This window comes from Marmota flaviventris, chromosome X (assembly GCF_047511675.1).
Source record: "Marmota flaviventris isolate mMarFla1 chromosome X, mMarFla1.hap1, whole genome shotgun sequence".
Taxonomy (NCBI): domain Eukaryota; kingdom Metazoa; phylum Chordata; class Mammalia; order Rodentia; family Sciuridae; genus Marmota; species Marmota flaviventris.
In genome coordinates, this window is record NC_092518.1 from 17,936,826 (window position 1) to 17,959,673 (window position 22,848).

General features: G+C 35.5%; 1 protein-coding gene across 1 annotated transcript in view; it reads right to left on the bottom strand.

Annotated features, from left to right (window-relative positions):
- Positions 1-4,873: 4,873 nt before the first annotated feature.
- Klhl15 (kelch like family member 15) overlaps positions 4,874-22,848 on the bottom strand; it is a 40,424-nt gene continuing 22,449 nt past the window's right edge. The window contains exon 3 of the mRNA XM_027927463.3: positions 4,874-7,056. Within this exon, the coding sequence (XP_027783264.1) occupies positions 5,947-7,056 (1,110 nt within the window). The 3' untranslated portion in view covers positions 4,874-5,946. The remainder of the gene's footprint in view (positions 7,057-22,848) is intronic.

Genomic DNA, 22,848 nt, shown 5'->3' on the forward strand with positions numbered 1-22,848 from the left:
AGACTCAACAGGTACAAAGGGAGCAAAACATGAAAGGCCTTGTGGCACACTAGGGAGTTTGAATCTTATTATGGAAGTAGGAGATCAGAAAGAAAGCTCCAGTAGGAGTCTAGCAAGAACGAAGGTTTGGCACTGTATCTCAGTGGTAGAGTGCCTGGGATCCACCCTCAGCACCACACAAAAAAAGAGAGGGCCTGAACTAGGAAAGTATGGGTGGAGAGAACAGAGGACAGGGCAGTTTAAGTTAAAGTAATAGAGCTGGGTGAACTAAGATGATGGGGTTAAGAGGGAGAGAGACAAAAAAATTCCTAGGTTTCTGACTTAAACAAACATAGGCAATAATAGAGCCATAATAATACAGAGAATACAGAACAAGGGGCAAGTTTTAGGGGAAGAATAATGTATTCAGGATTGCACTTGTTCAGTTTGACATTCCATTGCAACATGTGAGAAATGTTCTGGAGATGGCTAGAAATCTGGGCTGAGAAATGCAGATTTGACAGGTATAAGAATAAAAGTTGTAGGTGAAGCTATAGGTGTGGGTTAGATTATGTATGGTGTAAGTGGAGAAGAGAGTAGAGATAAGAACCCTGGGAAACTGTGATTTCTCCCTCATCTAAATCCCTACAGCATTTCTCTTATTTATATGGAATCTGTCATATGCTACATAAACACTTTGCTCACTGTCTACTATGAACAAAGTATTGTGCTAGATATGACCGTACAAGGAAGAATAAGAGGTCCTTACACCCAAGGAGACTATGATCTAGTCGTGGACAAAGAATTATACTCAACTATTAAGCAAAATGAACGAAATAAGAGCTACAAATGTAATGAATATATAAGAGGTAATTAATTCAGTGGAAGAAAAGAGGTTTCAGGCATGGAGGGGAGTGCTTGAGTTGGGCTTTGCAAGATAAGTGGATTTTGACAGGCAGGGAAGGGGAAAATAAAAGGCAAGTAGTATGAAGCTGGAAATGAACACATATCACAAAATGGAGTGCAGGAAGTGATAGGGAGAAAGAGATCAGAAAGGTGGCCTGAGGCCAACATCTAGGTTCTTGGGGATTCACTGAGGTTTCTTAATCCATTCAAAAGGCACATACATGCCTGTGTATACCTCAAACCTCTGCCGATTCCCTAATTTCAGATACACTTTGAGAACAATGAGTCAGCTGGGCACAGTGGTACATGCCTGTAATCTCAGCGACTCAGGAGGCTGACGTAGGAGGATCACAAGTTCAAAGCCAGCCTTAGCAATTTGTCAAGGCCCTAGGTAACTTAGGGAGACCCTATCTCAAAAAAATAAATAGAAAGGGCTGGGGATGTGACTCAGTGGTAAACGCCTCCCCCTGGGTTCAATCCCTGGTACCAATAATAATAATAATAAGAAGAAGAAGAAGTAGTAGTCAAAAATGCTGAAGGAAATCTAAAAATCACCAAACTAAGGTTTGAGGCTTGAAAATGCTTTTTCTCAGTTCTATATTTCCATCCTACAAAAACTGCAAAACTCTGTTAGTAGAACTTTAATTACTTGGCTTCATTGTAAAATTTCCATTGCATATAAGAATATAAATAATTTCACTCTAATGCTCTCACTTAAATCTGTGGCTGAAAGCACTAGTAGAAATCATATTCTCATGGCATTTCCTTGGCATGTTGAAGGAAAACAGAATGTATACAACTAATCAAGTCATTAGTGACTCTGAATGTGAAGGGCTAGATAAAGATAGTAAATAATCAGAGATAAAGAAGTATATTTTAAAGATTAAAAATATTTTATTTAAACTTTTCTTCATAAACACTTTTAACATTTTTTTTCAATTTAAAAACAGAATGGATAGCATAAACATGTTTGAATAGATTATATCCACGGCTTGGGAAAAAAATTACCTGACAAAAATGTAAAGGCTTTCAAAACAGATATAAAAGGCAAACCTTAAATTATTCTAAGATTTTTATATTGGCCCTAGGATTATTTGACTACTGGCCCAAAATGTACCTAAAGGTCAAAATATTTTTCTATAGACAAAGGATGCCCAAGAGGTGTAGGGCACATACAAGTTAGGTAGAAAATAACCTCTCTGATCACCTGTCGGGAACATTCCTTCAGAAAGCAAACACCTAATCCTTACTGGTATACTGATTAATAAAATTTGTAATGTAGTTGTTCCCAAAGATGTAAAAAGAAAATTCAAGAATTTTGAAGGGGGAACAAAGTTGATGGCATTCTTTCAATGTTACTTGTGTAATATTGAAGTTATACTGGTATACTGAGAGGATATGATTTCCATGAATTTATCTATTCCAGTCTATGCCTATTGAATATTTGACTTTATAAACTCTCAATAAACTAATTTCTCAGTACTTTAATTTTAAGATAAATCTCTTTTTAGAAGATATTTATTCCCAAACCGACTCTAAATGTGATTGAACAAATGTATGATCTCTAGAAATGTTCAGAATACAAAAACAAAATCAAAAATGTATAGTAGGCAAACAAGAAAACTGGCACTAGCAGTTTTACTGCCATATAGCCCTCAATTATATCTAATTTACACTATTATCTATGCTGTTTTACTTCAGTCTAAAACTTTAAATTATGTATTCTCAAAAGAGCTAGTCTCTTATGAGATAGCTTATAAACTGAAATAACAATTTATATTATAAACTGAAATGTTATGACCTACACCCACATATACATATATAAAAATAGTCCCACTGAACGTTTGACATGTTTAGATTATGCAGCTCAAATAATTTGTTATAAAATATTTTAAAGCTTAGTTTCATGTAATTAAGACAAAACTCTCCATTTTTACCATTTCTCCCCACACAAATGTGTGTCCTTTACTATGACTCGAGCAGGCTTCCCAGAATGAGGTGTCCAAAGGTGCTGCTTTAGAAAAGATAAGTGAAGGGCTCAGTCAGTATTTCACAATTCGAGTAACACTCACACAGGGAGAATAATGAGGAGGACACAGAGAAAGCTGTCTCAAGAAGAGCTAATCTTTCTATTAATTACGCTTTGCTTTTTAAAAACCAGTAGCATTTCTTCTAATACAAAACCTTCAATGTGAGAATCTTGCATTTTATGAAAAGGCTGTAGTGCAAGGATTTTCTTTAAAATCAAAACTTAGAAGGTCAAAGACATGGAAGAGAATGAATGGTCCTAATTAAGATGTAATTAATTAAGATCAGCTATTTTTGTGAAATCTGGCATTTGAAAATGTAAAGTGAAAATAACACATATAAAGATCAGAACAGTTATACTGTAGAGTTTTCAAATCTCTTACCAATTTTTAAATGTCTATTTTGAGCATATACAATGTATATAAACAAAAACGGTTCCAAATGAAGCACACAAAAAATAAACTTGAAAAAATTCTATGAAAAAATTTTCCATAGTTTAGTATAACAAAAATAAATCTCTTGTAGCAATTAAACCATAAATTTAAAAGGGAATGTAAGTTAATCATGGACTCAGAATTACCTAAATTAGAACTACATATAAACAGAAGAGTTTTCTCATACATTCAGAACCCAAGCAATAGCAACTATTCTTAAAGCTCAAAACTGATTACAGCTAACATCAGGTCAGACATGACTTATATGAAGCTGAACCCAGAGTTAGTTCAAGTTAAGATTTCACGAATTTTATGAAACAAGAACTGTTGATATTGGCCTTCTATCTTTAAAATGGAAGACCAAGAATATTCAATGTTTACTCAGAAGTTTCCTTAAACAGGGCTATGAAATCATATCTAAGCAATTAAGGAGAACCACCACTGGAGTATAAAGCCTTTGATATGGGTACCCTGTCTGATGGTTCTTTCTTGGTCTTTTCCAACAAAAGATATCAATGATGAGGAAAATAATGAAGACGTTATTTTCTTTAAAGCAAGAGACATACATACAAAATTTTTAACAAACTAATGTATTAGGAAAAAAATTAATTGGCTAACCTAATTCCTAGTTTTCCAAAGTAAAATAATTAAAAATTAATTTTTAAATGTAGAAAAGACTTTTACCCACATTCCATAGGAAAATAAGATATCAAATTTTTAGAAAGTAAGTAAATAAAGGACCACTTAAAGAAAATTTAAGACTCATGTACAAAAGAACACTATTATTGAGTTCTGAAACCTATGCCAATGTCTTTCTTTTTCAAAAGCTACTTGTATACCTGACTGTTTCTTAAACCTCAAATGCCTCCAGATTTGAAGTCTTAAAATCAGGCTTTGTTTCATAGTACATCTAATCAGAACTGCAAAAAAACAAAAACAAAAAACAGTCTTCACATTTCCACGACTTCACACTTCCATTTTATATTCAATGGTGGCAGCAGCAAAAAAAAAAAAAAAAAGTGAAACTAGAAAACTTATACAACAGCAGCCATATAGAAGGCATTGCAATATTGCACCAATATCCTAAGTTCTGGCAAGTTTTGCCAGTGTAGATCTAGTCTGTATCAGATATAGACTACTCACGAGAAAATGGCATCAATTTGAATGATCCACTCCCAGGTTACTCTTGCCTAATTTTTGTCAACTATACTCTCTTCCTTCGTATTTCAAAAATTGAAAGGTGCAGCTAATGCTAAAACATTTATTATAAATGCTTTAAACAGCTATTCTTGATCCATTATGAACTTTGTGGTTACTATCCTTCATGCTTGTAGCTTCCAGTAATTAAACAAAAGCCAAGGGTAGGCATCCCTAGTGCCACTGAATATTTTGTATGAAATAAACAGGTAGATATAACCAGTAATATTATTATTCTCTTTCTTGCCTCTAAGTCAAACTGAGCTCAAATTTTCTAAGCGTTGCTACCCTCCATTCAATAACAGATGCAGCAGCCTTAATGAATGTAAAGAATGGGAGTTGCACTTACTTTTAAGGGGCCTTTATTTAGGAGTCTGGTATTACCTAAATTCTCTTTAAAAGTGCTTGCACGCTGCAGGATCAGAGCTTGTCATATACCACTCCAATTCTCACTAAAAACAGGGCAACGTTAAACAGACTGCAAAGAAAAACATTTCAAAAAGAAAAGACATGTATCGATAAGGAACACTAATGTTTACTTTTGAAAATATAAAATGTTTTCATAAATCCATAAGTGTTTCAGGAATATAAGAGTTCAAATATTACTGAATCAATATGGACTGAAGATAGGCTAGTTTGATACCAAATGAGGACTCCAGTTATTTTAACTTTCTAGAAATGTTAATACATGAAAAGACATTACATCTAAAATTCAACAAGTATGGCGAACTGTGTGTGCAAGTGCACTAGCTTAAAAATATAGAATCCTAACCACGCATAAAAGGGATGTGCCTTATATATTTATACCATGTATGCGAGTATGGATATGCTTTCACTAACACAATGCAGATAAGAGAAGGCAGCTTAGAAATAGTGTTCTGAATATAAAAAGTTAATTTTGTAGAAAATTTATAATTTTGCATTTTGAGCAAAAAGCCATGCAAAAAGGTCAAGAGTTTGAACTTTTAAATAATAAAACCAAAACATATAACAGACTGAAATACACTGAAACTAATGTTCAAAAAGGTTTCAGATAGAGATAGGGACTGAAATCACATCCAGTGACACGTATCAGGTCTTCTCTTAGAAGATGCACGACTTCTACGCTAACATCTGAAGAAATGTTTAATGCAGAAAATCAACTTTCCAGATAAGTGGAGCATTCTACTGAACTGCTTCTGGAAGTAGTTTCAAGAGCTAGCGCTTAGAATTAACTTATTGCATGAGTTTGAGGCCACTGAAAAGAAAAAAAAAAGAATGCTAGCACAGAATGAAAAATTCTTACGATATTAGACCAATGGCTTTGATAGTAAAACTGGTGAGGTTTTTCTTTATGCTTTTTAATTAACTACTTTATCACAAACGCTTTGTTTGCTTTTCTTTTAACAGGAGAAAGATGTCATTAGTTGCAACGTCTGACCTCATCCAGTACATAGTCCGGAAAATGCAGGTTGCATACTTGTAAACCATCCAGCTTGCAGGGCATCCTGGGGTATTCATCTTCCTTCCATTTGTTTTCATCCGGATCAAAAGTGAGAATGGAATCACTGTAATGACCATTATAACAAAGGCCTCCAAGAACCATTATTTGTTTGTCTAACACAGTCACACCATGGCCACTTCTACCAATTGGCATGGATGCCAAGATGGTCCACTGGTCAGTCTCTGGGTTGTACACTTCTGTGGAAGGGCAGCCCTGAGATTCGAAAGAGGCCCTCAAGATCACACAGACGCCACCGAAGACGTAGAGTTTGCCATTGTAAGAAATCATCTTGTGAAAGCATCTTGCGTAATTCATCTTGCTCTTATTCTCCCAGCAGTTGGTGACTACTTGAGTTCTCCTGGTCCGCTGTTCTATGGTCCCTTCTTTACTGGGATCAAACACACACACTTGTTTAGAGGTGGAGGATGAGGTGATTCCTCCAGTGATAAACAACTTGTTATTGAGCACTGTCCCCTCATGTCCATATTTGTTAACTGGGTAAGGATCCACAAATTCCCACTTATCATTGGTGATGTCATATCTCTCTGTTGAATAGAAAGTCTCATCTCTGGTTCTGCCTGCCACAGCATAAATGAACTTCCCAATAACACCAACTGCAAATTCTGAACGTGGTACAGACATGTCTGCCATCCGCAGCCAAGAGTTTTGTCTTGGGTCATACCTGAACACTTTGGAAGAAGCATGGAATTCACCATCTGGGCCCAGTTCTTCCCCACCCAACAGGAAAACAAAGTTATTGATGATAGCAAGGCAGTCTGGCCGTAGAGGTACTTGTGGGCCCTCCAGTTCCCACCAGACTCTTGGCTTTTTTAAGAGAAGTATTTTGCTGTTAACCATGCTATGTCCAATCATTCCACGGAATACTGTAGTTTGTGGTTTGGCAGAACGAATGCGGCTTGATTTCATATCTAGCAAAGGCTGCTGGTGAACGTTCTGAAAGTAATTCAGTGCTTGGTCAACTTCATAGCGCAGCTGTCGAGAATATCTATAAAATTCTGATGTTTTAACCTAAGAATACAAGTAAAACAATTTAGCCAGAAGAAAAAGTGGTAAACAAAATATCAAAGCTCACTAAAATGATCAGGATATTATTTTAGGCTCCTTTACTAAAGTTGCTTTTCTTGTTAATTTATATTTGTAATCATCTACATACATTCTCAAGCTTTTAAAAGTAATCAAGTTATTTTTAAGCATAAGCTATTTTCCAGGCAAAAGGCAATTCATAATAAAATGGTTTAGGCACCTATTGTAGGCCCTAGCTATGCGTGGGGGCTAGGAAGTCAAATATGGGCTTCATAGTACAGGAAATAATGTCTGCAGTTTTCTTAACTACAGGTAACACCAAAAAAAAAAAAAAAAAAACAACCATGATTGAGTAATTTGAGGAATCATGCAAGTTAGTGCATGATTCCCAGTAGATTTTTGACACAAAGATTTGGTATGATAACAACAACTACAGTAGTAATTCAGTAGATAAGAAAAGGTCTTGGGGCTGGGGTTGTGGCTCAGTGGTAGAGCACTCACCTAGCATATGTGAGGCTCTGGGTTTGATTCTCAGCACCACATAAAGATAAATAAATAAATGTATTGTGCCATCTACAACTAAAAAATATTAGAAAAAATAGTGTTTTTTTGCTTCTGGAGTTGGAATTACCTAGTGATGATGACTATCAAGATCTTATGAAGCATTTTTAAGTGAATTGTGGGGAAGATATGAAAATAAGATGTGGCCTGTTTCCTCAAAGAACTTAGAATATATTTGGGAAAATGAAAACAAATACCAATTTACTAATACAGTGAGTCAATATAGGTATGACACTATACAACAAACCTGTGAATGAATGTTGCAGTACTTTATATAGATAGCATACCAAACTGGCCCCAAACACTCAAGGAGTACCTTGTGAAAGAGGTAGGAGGTTGGGACAAAATCACATATTGTAATATGACAAGGAGGTCAGAAGACACTAAATTTGTATACGAGAAATGAGATATTGTAGAGATCAAATCTATAGATATCCATGACTGAAACAGGAATAGGTTGAAAAAGCAAGGATTTGAATATGATTTGAGGATTCAGACTTGAGGTGATAGGCAGAGTAGTGATATCAATACAGGAAAACAGGAAAGATAAGCTGGTTTGAGATGCCAAGGAGGAAATGTCCAGGAAAATGTTGAAAATCTGGGATGACAGCACAGAAGGAGTCGAGACCAAGCATATGTATTTATGAGCTTTCTCTCCTATTTCCCCCTCCCTTCCCTTCCCTTCTCCTTTCTTCCTCTTCCTATAATACAGCCATTCATTCTTTCCCCATCTAAGTCCAAAAAAGTGTTTGAAATAAAGCACCACATTTAAGCATTTTTTAAAATATTTTTGTGGTTGTAGATGACACAATGCCTTTATTTTTATTTATTTGTTTGTTTATTTTTAAATATTTATTTTTTAGTTGTAGTTGGACACAATACCTTTATTTTATTCATATATATTTTATGTGGTGCTGAGGATCGAACCCAGGGTCTCGCATGTGTAAGGCGAGTGCTCTACCGCTGAGCCACAACCTCAGCCCTATTTCTATTTATTTTTATGTGGTGCTGAGGATCAAACCCAGGGCCTCACACATGCTAGGCAAGCGCTCTACCACTGAGCCACAACCCTAGCCCACATTTAAGCATTTTGATAAAGTATCCTTAATTGATTTCCTTTGTAATCTCAGCCATTTTATTTTATGCATTTAAGATTGTTACTTAGAGAAGAGATCTTTCCATGGGCTTTGCTTAACTAGCTCAAAAAAGGTTGAGAACCCCCTGCCTAACTATGTAATAAAGAAAACTAACACTATTATTGTACTGGGTGCTTACATGTTCACCTTGTGTTAAATTATTTCTCCTGTGAGAGAGTAATAACAATCCTTATTTTCCTGATAAGAAAACTGAGGCTTAGAATGCTAAATGACTTGACCAACTTGTTTATGTAACTAAAACTGGTAGAGCTAGATCTGAACCCTGAACCAGGATAATTTTACTCCAAAGCTCATATAATTTTCAGTATGTTACAGCACAACTTCCATTATTCTTTAGAAAAATCTTTAAATGATACTCATTTATTAAAACACTTAACATGTTCAATGAATGAGCCTAATGACTCCTTTCAAAGAGAATATAATCTATTATTAACTGTTCTGAAGAAAAATGAACATATGGATCACAATGATTAGGCATCCAAGCAAAATAACAACTGTGGAAGAAATCAGCAAATAATGAGCAACTGTAAATAAGCAATTTCAATAAGACAAATAATATAATAAAGGAAAAAGAGAAAGATCAGGCCTTATCCTTTACTACTTCTACTTCACACATAAAAAGTTAAAATGAAAACCAATGTTTTACTGGGCTTCAATCTCTTATGAGTAACAGTGGAAGCCAGGCACAGTGGTACATGCCTGTAATCGTAGTGACTCAAGAGACGGAGACAGTAGGATTTGGGGCCAGCCTCAGCAAATTAGCAAGATCCTGCCTTAGAATAAAAAATAAAAAGGGCTAGGGATGAGGTAAAGTACCCCTGAGTTCAATCCCCAGTATCACAAAAGAAAAAAGAAACAATGGAATACTCCTCAGCCACTAAGGATAATGTCACTGATTATATATTATATATTAACACAGAATGATGTTTGCAGTATATTCAGTTTCTAAAAAGAGTATGGTACTCTGGTATTATCCTAATTAAATAAAATTTTATGTATGTTTGCTTGTGTTAGCAGTGATTCTCTCTAGAATTTCACAAATATTTTTCACTTTGTTCTCCATGTATTATGTTTATGTTTAAAAACAGAAAAAAAGTTCTTTTTTGTTTTGGGGGGGGCTAAGGATTGAATGATTGCCTTGTGCATGCAAGGCAATCATTCTATATCAACTGAGCTATATCCCCAGCCCAAATAAAGAGTTCTTGCCATTTAAAAATTGGGTCCAAAAGGCCTGGGAATATAACTCAGTGGTAAAGCACTTGCCTAGCATGTGCAATCCTTGGGTTTCATCCGCCACACCGAGAGAAAAAAAAAAGGGGGAAGGATTCTCCTAAAGCCATCAAAAAAATATTTCATTAGTGAGAATGAGTATCTTTTCATATTTTCCTTTTCCATTAATTTCTTCTACGAATCATCTAACAAGTATGCCTTACCCATTTTTCTCACTGATTTGTAGGAGCTAAAAGTTAATATTCTAGAAATCATAAACCTCAAATTAAATATTTAAATGCCTACTGCATAGTCAGTGATCTAAGAGCTACACAGGTTTTCAAGTAACAGAATCTTATCCAGCATAGTAATTAAGTACTATGCCAAGCAACCCACTATGGTGACTAAAGCCATTTTCCCCATCATCCCAGATGTGGAACACCTATAAAAACTTAAATTGAGCAATAAGATACCACTTATGGTCACTTTGATATAAATATCATTACTTTTAGAATTATGTTCTTTTGAGAAAATTTATAGGCAAAGTATTATAGCATTTGAAAATATATAAGGGGATATATAAGCTCTAGATTACGGTTTCCGATCCCTTTTAATGCTCCTGTGTCAATTTTGTTGAAATAGTTGCAGAATCAAAAACTTTGGACTTAATGGGCTAAGAATTCAATTTGGGAAATTTCTTATTATGAAACAAGCTATGTGATCTTGGGTATTTAATTCAACATTCTTAAGCTTGTCTCTTCAGCCATTATTATTGGGATAATAACACCCATGCCTCCTAATCTTGTGATAAGAGATAGGTGAGACAGTCTTCACGGAGAGAATTTAGTATGGAATCTGTCATGTGGCATTATACAAAAAAATAACTGTTATTTGCTATTATTGCTGACCAAGGGACATCTCAGCTTAATCAATGCATCAAATAACATGCTTGTGGTTTGTATAAAAAATTAGTCCTTTCAGAAAGTAAAGGAGAAGTGAGAGCAACTGTTACTTTGGACCTAATCCTCACTAGTAAAACCTACTTGGTAATGTGTAAGTAGAAGGAAGCTTTAGATAGAGCAGCCATGTTGTTTGGAGATCAAGAAAGGAAGGAGAAAGATGCACATATTGGATAGGCAGATTTCAAGTCTTTCAAAGGAAAATTAGGATCAATTCCAAGATCAGAAACTGTAAGAAAGCTCAAGAAGGCTTGGAGGCTCTCAAAAGCATAATGCTGACTGCATAATTGCAAAAATACACTGATGAGGGAAGAAAGGGGAAAGTAAAAAAATCTGATGTGCTGCACAGAGAGCTTTCTGGAATTCAGATGTTAAAAAACCTCTTACAACAGATGGTAAAAACAGGAACATAAAATAAGCATTATGAAGAGTGAAATGGAGCTGTAAGAATACAGTGAAAGATGCTGAAGCCTCAGGATGAACTGTGACTTTACAGAGTACTAGATATCGAATAAATGACATTTTAGAGGCTAAAGTCAAAAGACAAGAGAGGAAAAAGTGAAGACCCCACACACACGCAGGGTGGTTAGTGTAATATCAACAGGCAAAGAAACAGCCTTACTCCTGCTTTATTTCCATTCTCAATTAAGAATGTCTTACTCTTTCCCATCTGAAGATCAAATACAATTACTGGGAAGAAACTTAAATCCAAGATGGTTGAGGGGAAAAAAGAAACACCAGCTAGTGATATACACCGAGTTCAAGTTATTTGATCTCACAAATATTGGCCTGGGATCCTGAGAGGCATTGCAGAGAGGGCTGCTTAATCACTTTCTGTAATCTGTGTGGAATCATGAAGAATGGACTAAAAGCCAGATTTCCCAACTACAGACTTGTTGGTCTGAGGTGGATCCTGGATTATTAAAAAAACAGCACTTAAATAGAAGAAAGTGCTGCACACTAGGAAGCAATATCAACTCACTGGGTAATGCCAAGACCGACCCTATTTCCTGTTTAATTTTTAATTATGTGATAGCACTGATAGAGGGTAAGAGAGTCTATAACTTCAGCAAACTAATCAACAAGATCTAATCATAAAGAAGAGAAACACCAAGGAACTGTGAACCAACTGAAATTGTAGCAATGATTATGTGTTAATGCATTTGGGAGGTAAAATGAGGTGCTAGGAAAGCCATATTTTCACCAGATGCTCCAGAGATCCATAAAGCTTTAACTGACTCTCCTCAATATGAGCCAACAGCATGATACAGCAGCCTTTGATGCTAATAAATTAAGGGACTGAATTAAAAGTAAGAGACAATTCCACCTTCTTCATTCAGGTAAAAACCAGAACTATGACAGTGTTCAGTTTCATCAATACACTTCAAAGAAGACATGTACAAAGTGGACCACATCTGGAAGACAGTGAGAGATCCAAAGGAAGAATGTTCAACTAGATGAGGAAGGTTTCAATTCAAGAGAAGACTCTGGACAAAGATGGCATCTGTTTTCAGGACCAAGTAGAAGTCAGGAGGGAAGATTTTTGGTCAATATACAAACAAAACAAAAAAACTCTGAAATTAGAACTGTCAAGATAATGGATGGTCATGGCGTTATTACTTTAAGAGTATAAAAACTGAGACTAATTCATGTTATCTATCATCACTTGGATGAACTCTGGTATATACTAAATACGATTATTTTAAAAAATGAGGTTGATCCATATGCACCAACACAGATGTTCAAAATGTTAAATGAGAAAACTGCAGAATACCACATATAATATTCTCAAAAATTAAAAATGAACTGTTTTACACAGTTGGCAGCATATGTAGAGAAAAATGTGTATGTATACGTGTATAATATATAGTTGCCAATGAGCTCTTGGGAACTTGCTCTTATTCAATTTTATGGGTCAATACTGGGTGTTTTTTAAAAAAGAAACAGGAGCCATACCCCTCTTTTGTAATCAGTAAAAAAAAAAAAAAAAAAAAAAAGGTTACAGGGGGCTGGGGCTGTAGCTCAGTGGCAGAGTGCTTGCCTTGCATGTGTGAGGCACTGGGTTCAATCCTCAGCACACATAAACAAATAAAATAAAGGCATGCTGTCCATCTACAACTACAAAAAAAGATTTAAAAAAAGGTTACAGGTACCTGCATAACCCTAATCAGGGACTACTAGCCTCCAGAGTCAGTAAGCCTTCTGTCACTGGAGGCAGTCTAGGGATGACCACCTATCAGGAGTGTTGGAGAGGAATTCCATGTTTCTCAGAGGACTAGGCTAGATGACCTGTCACATCAAACTGGTCCAGCTTAACTGCTCTTGGAGTCATTTTCTAGCCTTTCATCACACTCAATCTTCTGGTCCCTCTGTCCTCTCCCCCATTTATTCTATGATGTTCCTTTAAAACCAAGGTTCCAAGGAGTTTTTACAAGAGTCACTTCAACTCTATGTTAAAATCCAAATCAAAGCTACATTTCTTTATCCAGTTTATTCTGCCTCTAAGCCCCCATAATAGAAGTTGTGCCTTTTGAGATAGCTGATATTCCAACTAAAGAAGCTCTTATTTAGTTCCTTTTTCTCTCTGCCAAGGCTAGTTCTAGATATTCCTTGCCCTTTTCCCAAAGCTCCTTATTGCTGCAGTTTTCATCTAAAACCACGCAATACAGCAAATATAACCAATTTCTTCATTATAGAAATGGAATTAATGCCTCTGATAATCCTGGGCAAAATAATTACAGATATATACTCTGCTATAAAACAAAAAGCGCAGTGCAGAGACCTATGTGAATAGAATCATTTAAAACACATTAATTAAGGGAGCTATACAAAAAGAAATGTGTAGAGTTTCACTGGCTATATAATATGTCAAAATACACTCTATTGTCATGTTTATCTAAAAAGAACAAATTTTTTAAGTATTTTTTTTTTAGCTTTAGGTGGACACAATATCTTTATTTTATTTTTATGTGGTACTGAGAATCAAACCCAGTGCCTCACACATGCCAGGTGAGCGTGCTATTACTTAAGTCATATTCCCAGCCCCGAGAACAAATTTTAATAATTAAAAAAAGCCTAAAAAAGAAAAGTGTGGCTCATCTTTTCATGGAGAAGGAATTTCTCCCATCATTTATTCCACATGTATGTTTAACTATCTATATATTAGGTGTCCTCAAAAGAAAGATGTAGAAAGAATGACATTTCTTTCATGTTCTAAATTACTTTCCTCATTCTTTCATAGGAATAAAAAAGAAGTCTTGTTTTAAAACTTAGAAATATTACCACTTTTCTTGCTTTGATACTTTCAAAATTGTATTATAAGACCAAATTCAGGAGGATTGCGAGTTCAAAGCCAACCTCAGTAAAAGTGAGGTGCTAAGCAACTCAGTGAAATCCTGACTTTAAATAAAATACAAAATAGGGCTGGGGATGTGGCTTAGTTGTCAAGTGCCTCTGAGTTCTATCCCTGGTACCAAAAAAAATTGTATTATGAAAAGCATTTTGTCTTATTCTGAATATCAAATTTTAGAAAGCATTACCACTCAAAAACAGTGGTCTGTGGTGGGGCTGCGGTTTGTGGATCAGTGGTAGAGCACTTGCCTAGTATGTATGAGGCATAGGGTTCGATTTTCAGCACCACAAATAAAATAAAGGTCCACTGACAACTAAAAAAAAATATTTTAAAAAAACAGTGGTCTGAAATTTTAAATTGGCCATTCCCTCCTCTAAACTTTTTAGTTTAATGTAATTGTATCCATACATAAATGCATATAGTTAGCAAAGGAGGAAAATTAAGAAATGATTAATTTTGAATGTGGTGCCTGAAAATATTCAATAGCTAGGTCTACTACTGGGCAAAGATTCTGTTTCTCTATTCACTGTCAAAATATTACATAATCTATTTACTAAATACTTATAATAAATATCAAAAATATTAAATATAATTAATAAGTATTAAGATATTATTTTTACAGGTAATTTGTATATACCATCCTTAATTTTTAGAGACTGAAAATGGAACTTGCAACATAAAGTAGGCATTTCCTGAGCTGGGAATATAGTTCAGTGGAACAACACTTGCCTGGCATGTTCAAGATCCTGGGTTCTCTTCTCAGTACTTCCAAATAAAAAGGGGCATTTCCACAGAGTTTACTTTCATTTGATTAAAATCTGGAATTTTAAAGATCTACTAAAACTGGCTAGTCTGAAATTATTTTAGGCTTTTAACCAGCCAATTTTTATTTAATATTTTTTTAATGTAGTGCTGGGGATTGAACCTGGGGCCTTCCACATGTTAAGCAAGCACTGTACCACTGAGCCACATTCCCATACCCTAACCAGCCAATAAGATATTATCAGCTACTGTACTTTTTTTGCGGGGGGGTGGGGGGGAGTACTAGGGATTTAACTCAAGGGTTCTCAATCACTGAGCCACATCCCTAGTCCTTTTTAAAATGTTTGAGACAGGGTCTCACTAAGTTGCTTCGGGCCTCTCTGAGTTGCTGAGGCTGGTCTCCAACTTCTAATCTTTCTGCTTTGGCCTCCTGAGTCTCTGGGATTACAGGCATGTGACACCATGCCCAGCTAGCTACTGGTCTCACACCTGCTAGGCAAGTGCTCTACCACTGAGCTACACACCAAGCCCTGAAATGATTTTTAAAATGCTCAATACTCTTATACTAAACCAAAGAAATAAAATGCCTTTTAGTCTATCCATCAGTGTGTGTGTTAGAGTAATGGGGTGGAAATAATACCCAAACTTAAGATCCAGTTTAGGGCTTGACAATGTCATCAAGTCACTGTGTGACCCTGAATAAGCCTCCAGGTTTAGATATTTTCTCCTCCAAAAAAAGAGGTCAGTTACATGAAGAGACACCTCTCTGGCCCTTCCTGCATCCAAAAAATCATTAACTTAATTCTCAGAATGACAAGAAAGTATCAAGTGGAAAACTGAGTCCTGGTCATCAGTTTTATCATTCTTTTTGAACAATGATTAATCTTTTCAAGAGAAATATCCAGAAACAAAGCAGTTACTATCATGGGGCTCTAATGCTAAAAACAAATCATATCCTTGGGAACCATAGGTACACTTGATATAATTTTAATTCTCAATAAAATGTGGAATGGTCTTTATTTGTTGTATTGCAAAACTATCTACCCTGGTACAAGAAGTCTTTATTTATATAAATCGTGCTGCTCAGTAGTAGACTGCTTGCCAAGCATGTGAGGGGGCCCCGAGTTCAATCCCCAGCACTGAGGGGGGGAACCATGTTCAAAATGAAATCTTATATTGATTCATGTGAAACAAAATCATCATTAAAACAGCTAGGTGCAAAATGCCTTTAATTAATCCCTTTGTCCTGAAAAAAACAAGTTAATGACCAGGATAAGGCTATGAAAAAAATCAGTCCAGGCTAAGTGCAAATCCTTTTAATAATACTATAATTATAGTCATCCCTTGGTATCTGAGGGGAACTGGTTCCAGGACCTCCTGCAGATGCAAGTCTCATATAAAATAGCACTGGATTTGCATTTAACCTACACATATGCTCTGGTATGCTTTAAATCTTGTCTAGATTGCTATGTAAATAGCTGTTACACTATTATTGCTTAAGAAATGACAAGAAAAAATGATGCAATTTGGGGGGGATATTTTCAATCCTAGGGTAACTGAATTTGTGGATGGAGAAACCACAGAATATGACCAACTATACAGTCAAATACCAAATAGCAAAGACAAATTTTAATAAGAATTTATGCAAACTCTACTCTCTAAGCTGGCAAGAGTCTGAAGTACCAAATTAAATTCCCAAAGTAAAGTGACCAAGATAAATGGGGGCAAAGGAAAGGCTCCCTCAACAAGATTCAGAGTCTTAGCACGATTTTGTAAGTTTTCCATCCCTTCATCTTGTCTAGATTCAAAAATAAATGTGCTTAGAAAGTCTTAATTTTCTTCCAATTTATGTACAATAGATCACTGTTATAAACTAATACACAAGTCTAAAAGGAGAAAAATGCATTTTTAAAAAACCTTTAAGACAATCTTTTTACTATCTGCATATACTAATACTTAGCACAACTAAATTCTAGGATTCTCAACTTATGAGGGACTTTTTCCTATTGATGGAAACACTCTCCACTATATAAATGTTTTATTTATAAATACAGTAGAGCAGAGCCAAATAAATGGCTTGCTTAATCCTAAAACTAACTTTTGGATGAGCAATGCTTACTTACGACACATGTAGTCGTTTCCAGATTATAAATCCGAAAATTAAAAACCTCAAAGCCTAAAATCTAAAATATTCACCTTGCTCCTTTCTGACACCTAACCTTTTCTACAGTCATTTCCAGACTTCTCTGATATTTTTTTTTTGGGGGGGGGGGGCGTTGCTGGGAAATGAACTCAGGGCCTCCTGTATGTCAGATAAACACTGAGCTAAATCCCATATCCCTTTGATTCATTTTCCACTTATCATTTGGTTTTTCTTTTTCCCCATAATGAATTACAAAGGGTTTCTCCTTTTACATGTCAACATAGCGGTTTCTAATTCCATATCTTCCTCTTTAATTTCCAATTCTCCTATGCATTTGTTTTCATCTTATTTCAAAGGAAAATTGGCAAGTAAGACTAAATTTTTAAACTCCTATTTTCAATAGGTTCCTGTCTTCTCAATACATTCACTAAGATGCTGTCTTTCTCAGGGCCCTAACAGCAATCAACACCTAGATTTCTGGCACTCTTTAGGAACCCACAGTCAGCAATGAATGTAAGTCAAAGGTAGAATATAAGAGCACTCTATATCTACATATAAAACGTAGAAGATTTCAGAGGAGAAAAGCACCTTGGATGATTTTTAAAGAACTGCATATGTGTTAATTACAATCCAAATCCATGGGGTCTAGGAGGAGGGGGTCAGCAAAGAGGAGACCAATGCAGAAAAAACATTTAAGTTAACTGAGAAAGTACACTTCATCCATTGACCTAGTTTCCAACAGAAAACCCACTCATCTCTGTGCTTTCACTCCAAGGGGCAAGTGAGTTGACTGTTAATTTAAGCAATTTCAAGTTTAAGCTACATAAATAATGTTTAATATCTAAAGATGACTTAAGCTTTTCAAAAACACCTCACTTAACAGAAATTCTAATCAAATTTCACATTTTTTTCTTAAAAACCCATTTTTACTGTCAAATAGAGTACTACTTGTTTCTCATGTACTTCTAAAACTGAGGGTTAGAAGGAAATTTCCACGTAATCCTCTAGATCTACCTGAAGTCATTAGATGTAAGCAAACTTTTTTCAAGAATATTTGGCTAAACCATGCTAGCACTGCAGTTTATGGTTTAGTTGTTGGACAGAAATTTTACATCAGACAAGTGTTAAATTAGTCAAAACATGTTCCAGTGCCTGAGTGAAGGGATTTTAGAGGAGCACTCACCATCTACCCTTTACCACATGGGTTGTGCTTCAATTAATCAGAATATCATACCACCCAAGCATGAGATTAAGAACAACAGGCATGCCTATAATCCCAGCAGCTCAGGAGGCTGAGGCAGGAAGGTCACAAGCATGTAGCTTACTGATAAACGGTGCCTAGGTTCAATCCTCAGGACCAAGAAAAACAGTCAAAAGACCAAAAAGAGCAGTTAAACAATTTAAATCTTCACTGAAATTCAGAATGACAAACGTCAGGCCTTACATTATTAATAGGTGCAAAGACCATCAGAGCTGGTAAAAATACATGCCACAGACATTTGTGTAAGTGAACACTAAAACTGTACTCTAGTTTTGAAACTGGGAATCCACTATATATAAACAAACCAAAAGAACTCAAACTACTAATGCACTATTTAAAATAATAATTATTAATTATAATAATGGAAGGAAGATCAGAATAAAGCAAGTGATTCAGGGAGATGGAGGAGGGGAAGGAAAGGGAAGGTACTAGAGAATCAGATTGTAAAATTATATTCATGTACAAATATGGTATAATGAATTTAGTGTTAGGTATAATTATGATGCACCAATAAAAAAAAATCAAACTACTAAGTCAAAAGGACAGGATCCAGTTGGAGAACATAGCTCAGTGCTTACCTAATGTGAGTTCCTGGAATTCCATCCCCAGTACCAGACACCCAGAGAGAGAAAATCTTAAATCTTCAGATTTCTTTGATTATACAGTGGAAACTCCTGAATCATGCTTTCACACCTTATATTCTTTCAGTACAATTTAACTTTTCAGGCTGTTTTGCTCAAGCAAACACATTAGAATTTTCACAAGGATAACTTCAAAATTACCCAGGCTGGACCACAGGTTAACAGCATGCCTTCTGCACTTTAAAAAGTCTTTTTCCTACTCTATCAGCTGAAACAGAAAAGTCCCTGGACTGGGAAGCAAGCAGACCTGAGTTCCAGTCTGGACAATGACAGTGCTACTTGTTCTGGAACAATATTCCTAACTTGAGACTGTTTTCCTATCTACAACACAGGGATAACATGTAGAATCTACTTATGTGTACAGCACTTTGTGCACAACCTGGCATATATGTATACACATATATATGTATGTATGTATGTTTGTATACACATCCACACACAAAAAAATCTTTGTGTGTGTGTGTGTAAAGCATTCAGATAAATAGAATCACTGCCTCTAATAAAATGGAAGGAAATCTAAAAGCCTTGGCCTCTTTGGTGGTGGTCCCACAGAGAATTCAATATAGAAGTTAAGGCAGTGTTTTTAGCTGAGGGGGAAATCCAGTAGAGGACTACAGAGAAAGATACTGTAATAGAATAAACCCAAAGATTTCTGTACAATTAGAGGGCAATATTCAGGTTCTTGGAATCAGTGAGGAAAAGATATCCTTAAAGATACAGAATAACCCCATCCCCCTCTCTAAGAAGCCACTGCTCATATCTGATAGTTAACTACCACAGGAAGTTAAAAATCTCCATAGGTTCCTTCCTCAAGTTTTGTAAAATTGCCTTTATTTTCCTGAGGCCAGAGAAAGGACCCTGACAAAGAGACGCTATACTCATTAACAGTTATATTCATCAATCACTCCAAAGAATCATACTAACTGTATATAATATTTCTAAAGGCTGGGAATGTGGGAGAGGGATTAAATATGTGAGAACAGCTATTTACTGTATGCATATTCAGAGATTCCAACAATTCACTTCCTTAGCTTTACATAAGCAACACTGTGTAACAGAAATCTAATCTGACCCACGATCACAAGCCAAAGAAGTAATTTTACATTTTCTAGTAGCCACATTTTGAGGCAAGAGGATCATAAGTTTGAAGCCAGCCTCATCAATTTAGCAAGACCCTGTCTCAAAAAAAAAAAAAAAAAAAAAAAAAAAGGGCTGGGGATGTAGCTCAGTGGTAGAGCGCCCTGGGTTCAATCTCCAGTACAAAAAATAAATAAATAAAATGGTAAAACTGATTTAAACAATATATTTAACACAGTATATCCATGATAGTATTTCAACCTTAATCAATTCAGAAATTATTGAGGGCTGGAGATGTAGTTCAGTGGTAAAACCCTTCAATCCCCAGCACCACACACACACACAAAAACCACTTGAGGTAATTTATATCCTTTTTGTCATTTTAGTCTTTGATATTTCAGACTAGACACATTTCAATTATTCAATAACTACCAGTAGCAACTGTACTGAACAACACAGTTCTAGACTCAGATACATAGTTATTTGTGTGTGTGTGTGCTAGGGGATTGAAGGGTTTTACCACTGAACTACATCTCCAGCCCTCAATAATTTCTGAATTGATTTAAGGTTGAAATACTATCCTTAAACCCAGAGTCTTGCACATGCTAAGCACATGCTCTACCACTGAGCTACACCCCTAGCACCCATACTGATTTTTTTATAAAAAGAAATCTTTTGATTTTGACACTTCCAACTAGTTTTAGTCTCAATATACTGAAATATTCTAAATTTTTTAAAAGGAAGAGAATTCCATGACTCTAATTAGATTAGTGTGAATAAAATTCCTGATAATTTTTGTTTATAGAATTGGGCCACTTGACCTCATAACACAAAAAGAATGATTTCTAAGTTTGATCAAAGTTGCTAAGTGGTTTTACAAGTTTTTCTCTGGCAATACAACAATATTTTCCTGAAAAATATGATGATAAAAAATTACTATTAATAGGAAATAAAGGGAATAGAGGAACTAAGATAACATCAACACAAGGAAATGATTAGATATATCCAGAATGTGAAAGACAATTCCTTTTTTCAGTAAGAGAGTCTTCTAAGATTAGACAATGGGTCTGATCTTTCTCAAAAAAAAAAAAAAAAAGTGGGGTACTGTTCCAGATTAGGAAAGCACATGATAGCCCAAAGCAATGCATAAACCTTGATTAAATTCTAGTGAATTTTGGTGACAGCTGGGAAAATGTGAATATGGATTAGCTCTATTTGTGATGTCTTAATTTTCCTAGGTGGAATAGTATTGTACTTAGTGAGGGAAAAGTTCTTATTTTTAGGAAAACTATGGTAAGTATTCAGGAATGAGGTATCTTGATGTTTACAACTTATTTTCAAGGGTTATAGAGCAAATATGGCAGATGTAACAGTTGTTAAATCTAGGTATACAGGTGTTCACTACTAAACTATTTATTCAACTTTATGTTTGAACATCCTATGATGAATGGAGGAGAGAGAGATAATTCTAGATTAAAGAAAGACAACCAAATGTGCTATGTGAACCTTGATTAAATCCTTGTTCATGAAAGAAGCTTTAAAAAAAAAGACATTTTTGGAACAACTGAGAAAATCCAAAAATGGGCTAGATATTACATGACATTAAGGAATTGTTAATTTCCTTAGGTGAGACAATATTATTATGGCTATTTAGGATAATATCCTTACTCTTGAGAGATGCTTGGGAGATGCAAGAGTTGAAGTAGTTAGGGATGATGGCTACAACTTTCTTTGAAATGGTTTAGCGGGAAAAAAAACAACAAAACAGGGCTGGGGCTGTAACTCAGTGGCAGAGCACTTGCCTAGCATGTGTGAGACTCTGGGTTCAATCCTTGGCACCAAATAAAAATAAACAAATAAAATAAAGGCATGCTGTCCATCTATAACTATAAAAAAATTTTTTTAAACAAACCAAAACAAATCATATATAATGTCTACGCACCCTCTACCTACCTAGCAAATAAGGCAAAATGTTAATAATTATTAACCTATGTGATATTATGGGTGATCACTCTTCTTTTGGTTGTTTTCTAAGTTCAGAAAGTCTCATAAGTGAATTTAAAATACATTAAAGCTAAAGACAAAAAGTGCCTATCAAAATCTGTTTTTCTAAATTTCAGCAAATAGGATAAAACCACAAGTCAAAACTGACACTTTTTTCATGAAGATTCTCTTACTAAAAAAGGAATAACACAGATACAACTTCGCTTTATTTCTATGCCCATTCTGAGGCCATGCATATATAATGGATGTTAGAATGGCCTTGTTTGAGACATGTAGTTTGCTGAATGCAGGAAAAATAGATGGGCCCCATTTCCTTTTTTTGTTGTGCTAGGGATCAAAATCTAAGCCTTAGCTGGGCGTGGTGGAGCACACCTGTAATCCCAGTGGCTTGGGGGTCTAAAGCAGGAGGATCGCAAGTTCAAAGCCAGCCTCAGCAAAAGTGAGGTGCTAAGCAACTCAGTGAGATCCTGTCTCTAAATAAAAATACAAAATAGGGCTGGGGATGTGGCCCTGAGTTCAATCCCCAGTACTAAAAAACAAAACAAAATAAAACAAAAACCCAAGCCTTGCAGTGGTGAACACTTGTAATCCCTGCCACTCGGGAGGCCAAGGCAGAAGGATCATAAGTTCAAAGCCAGCCTCAGCAATTCA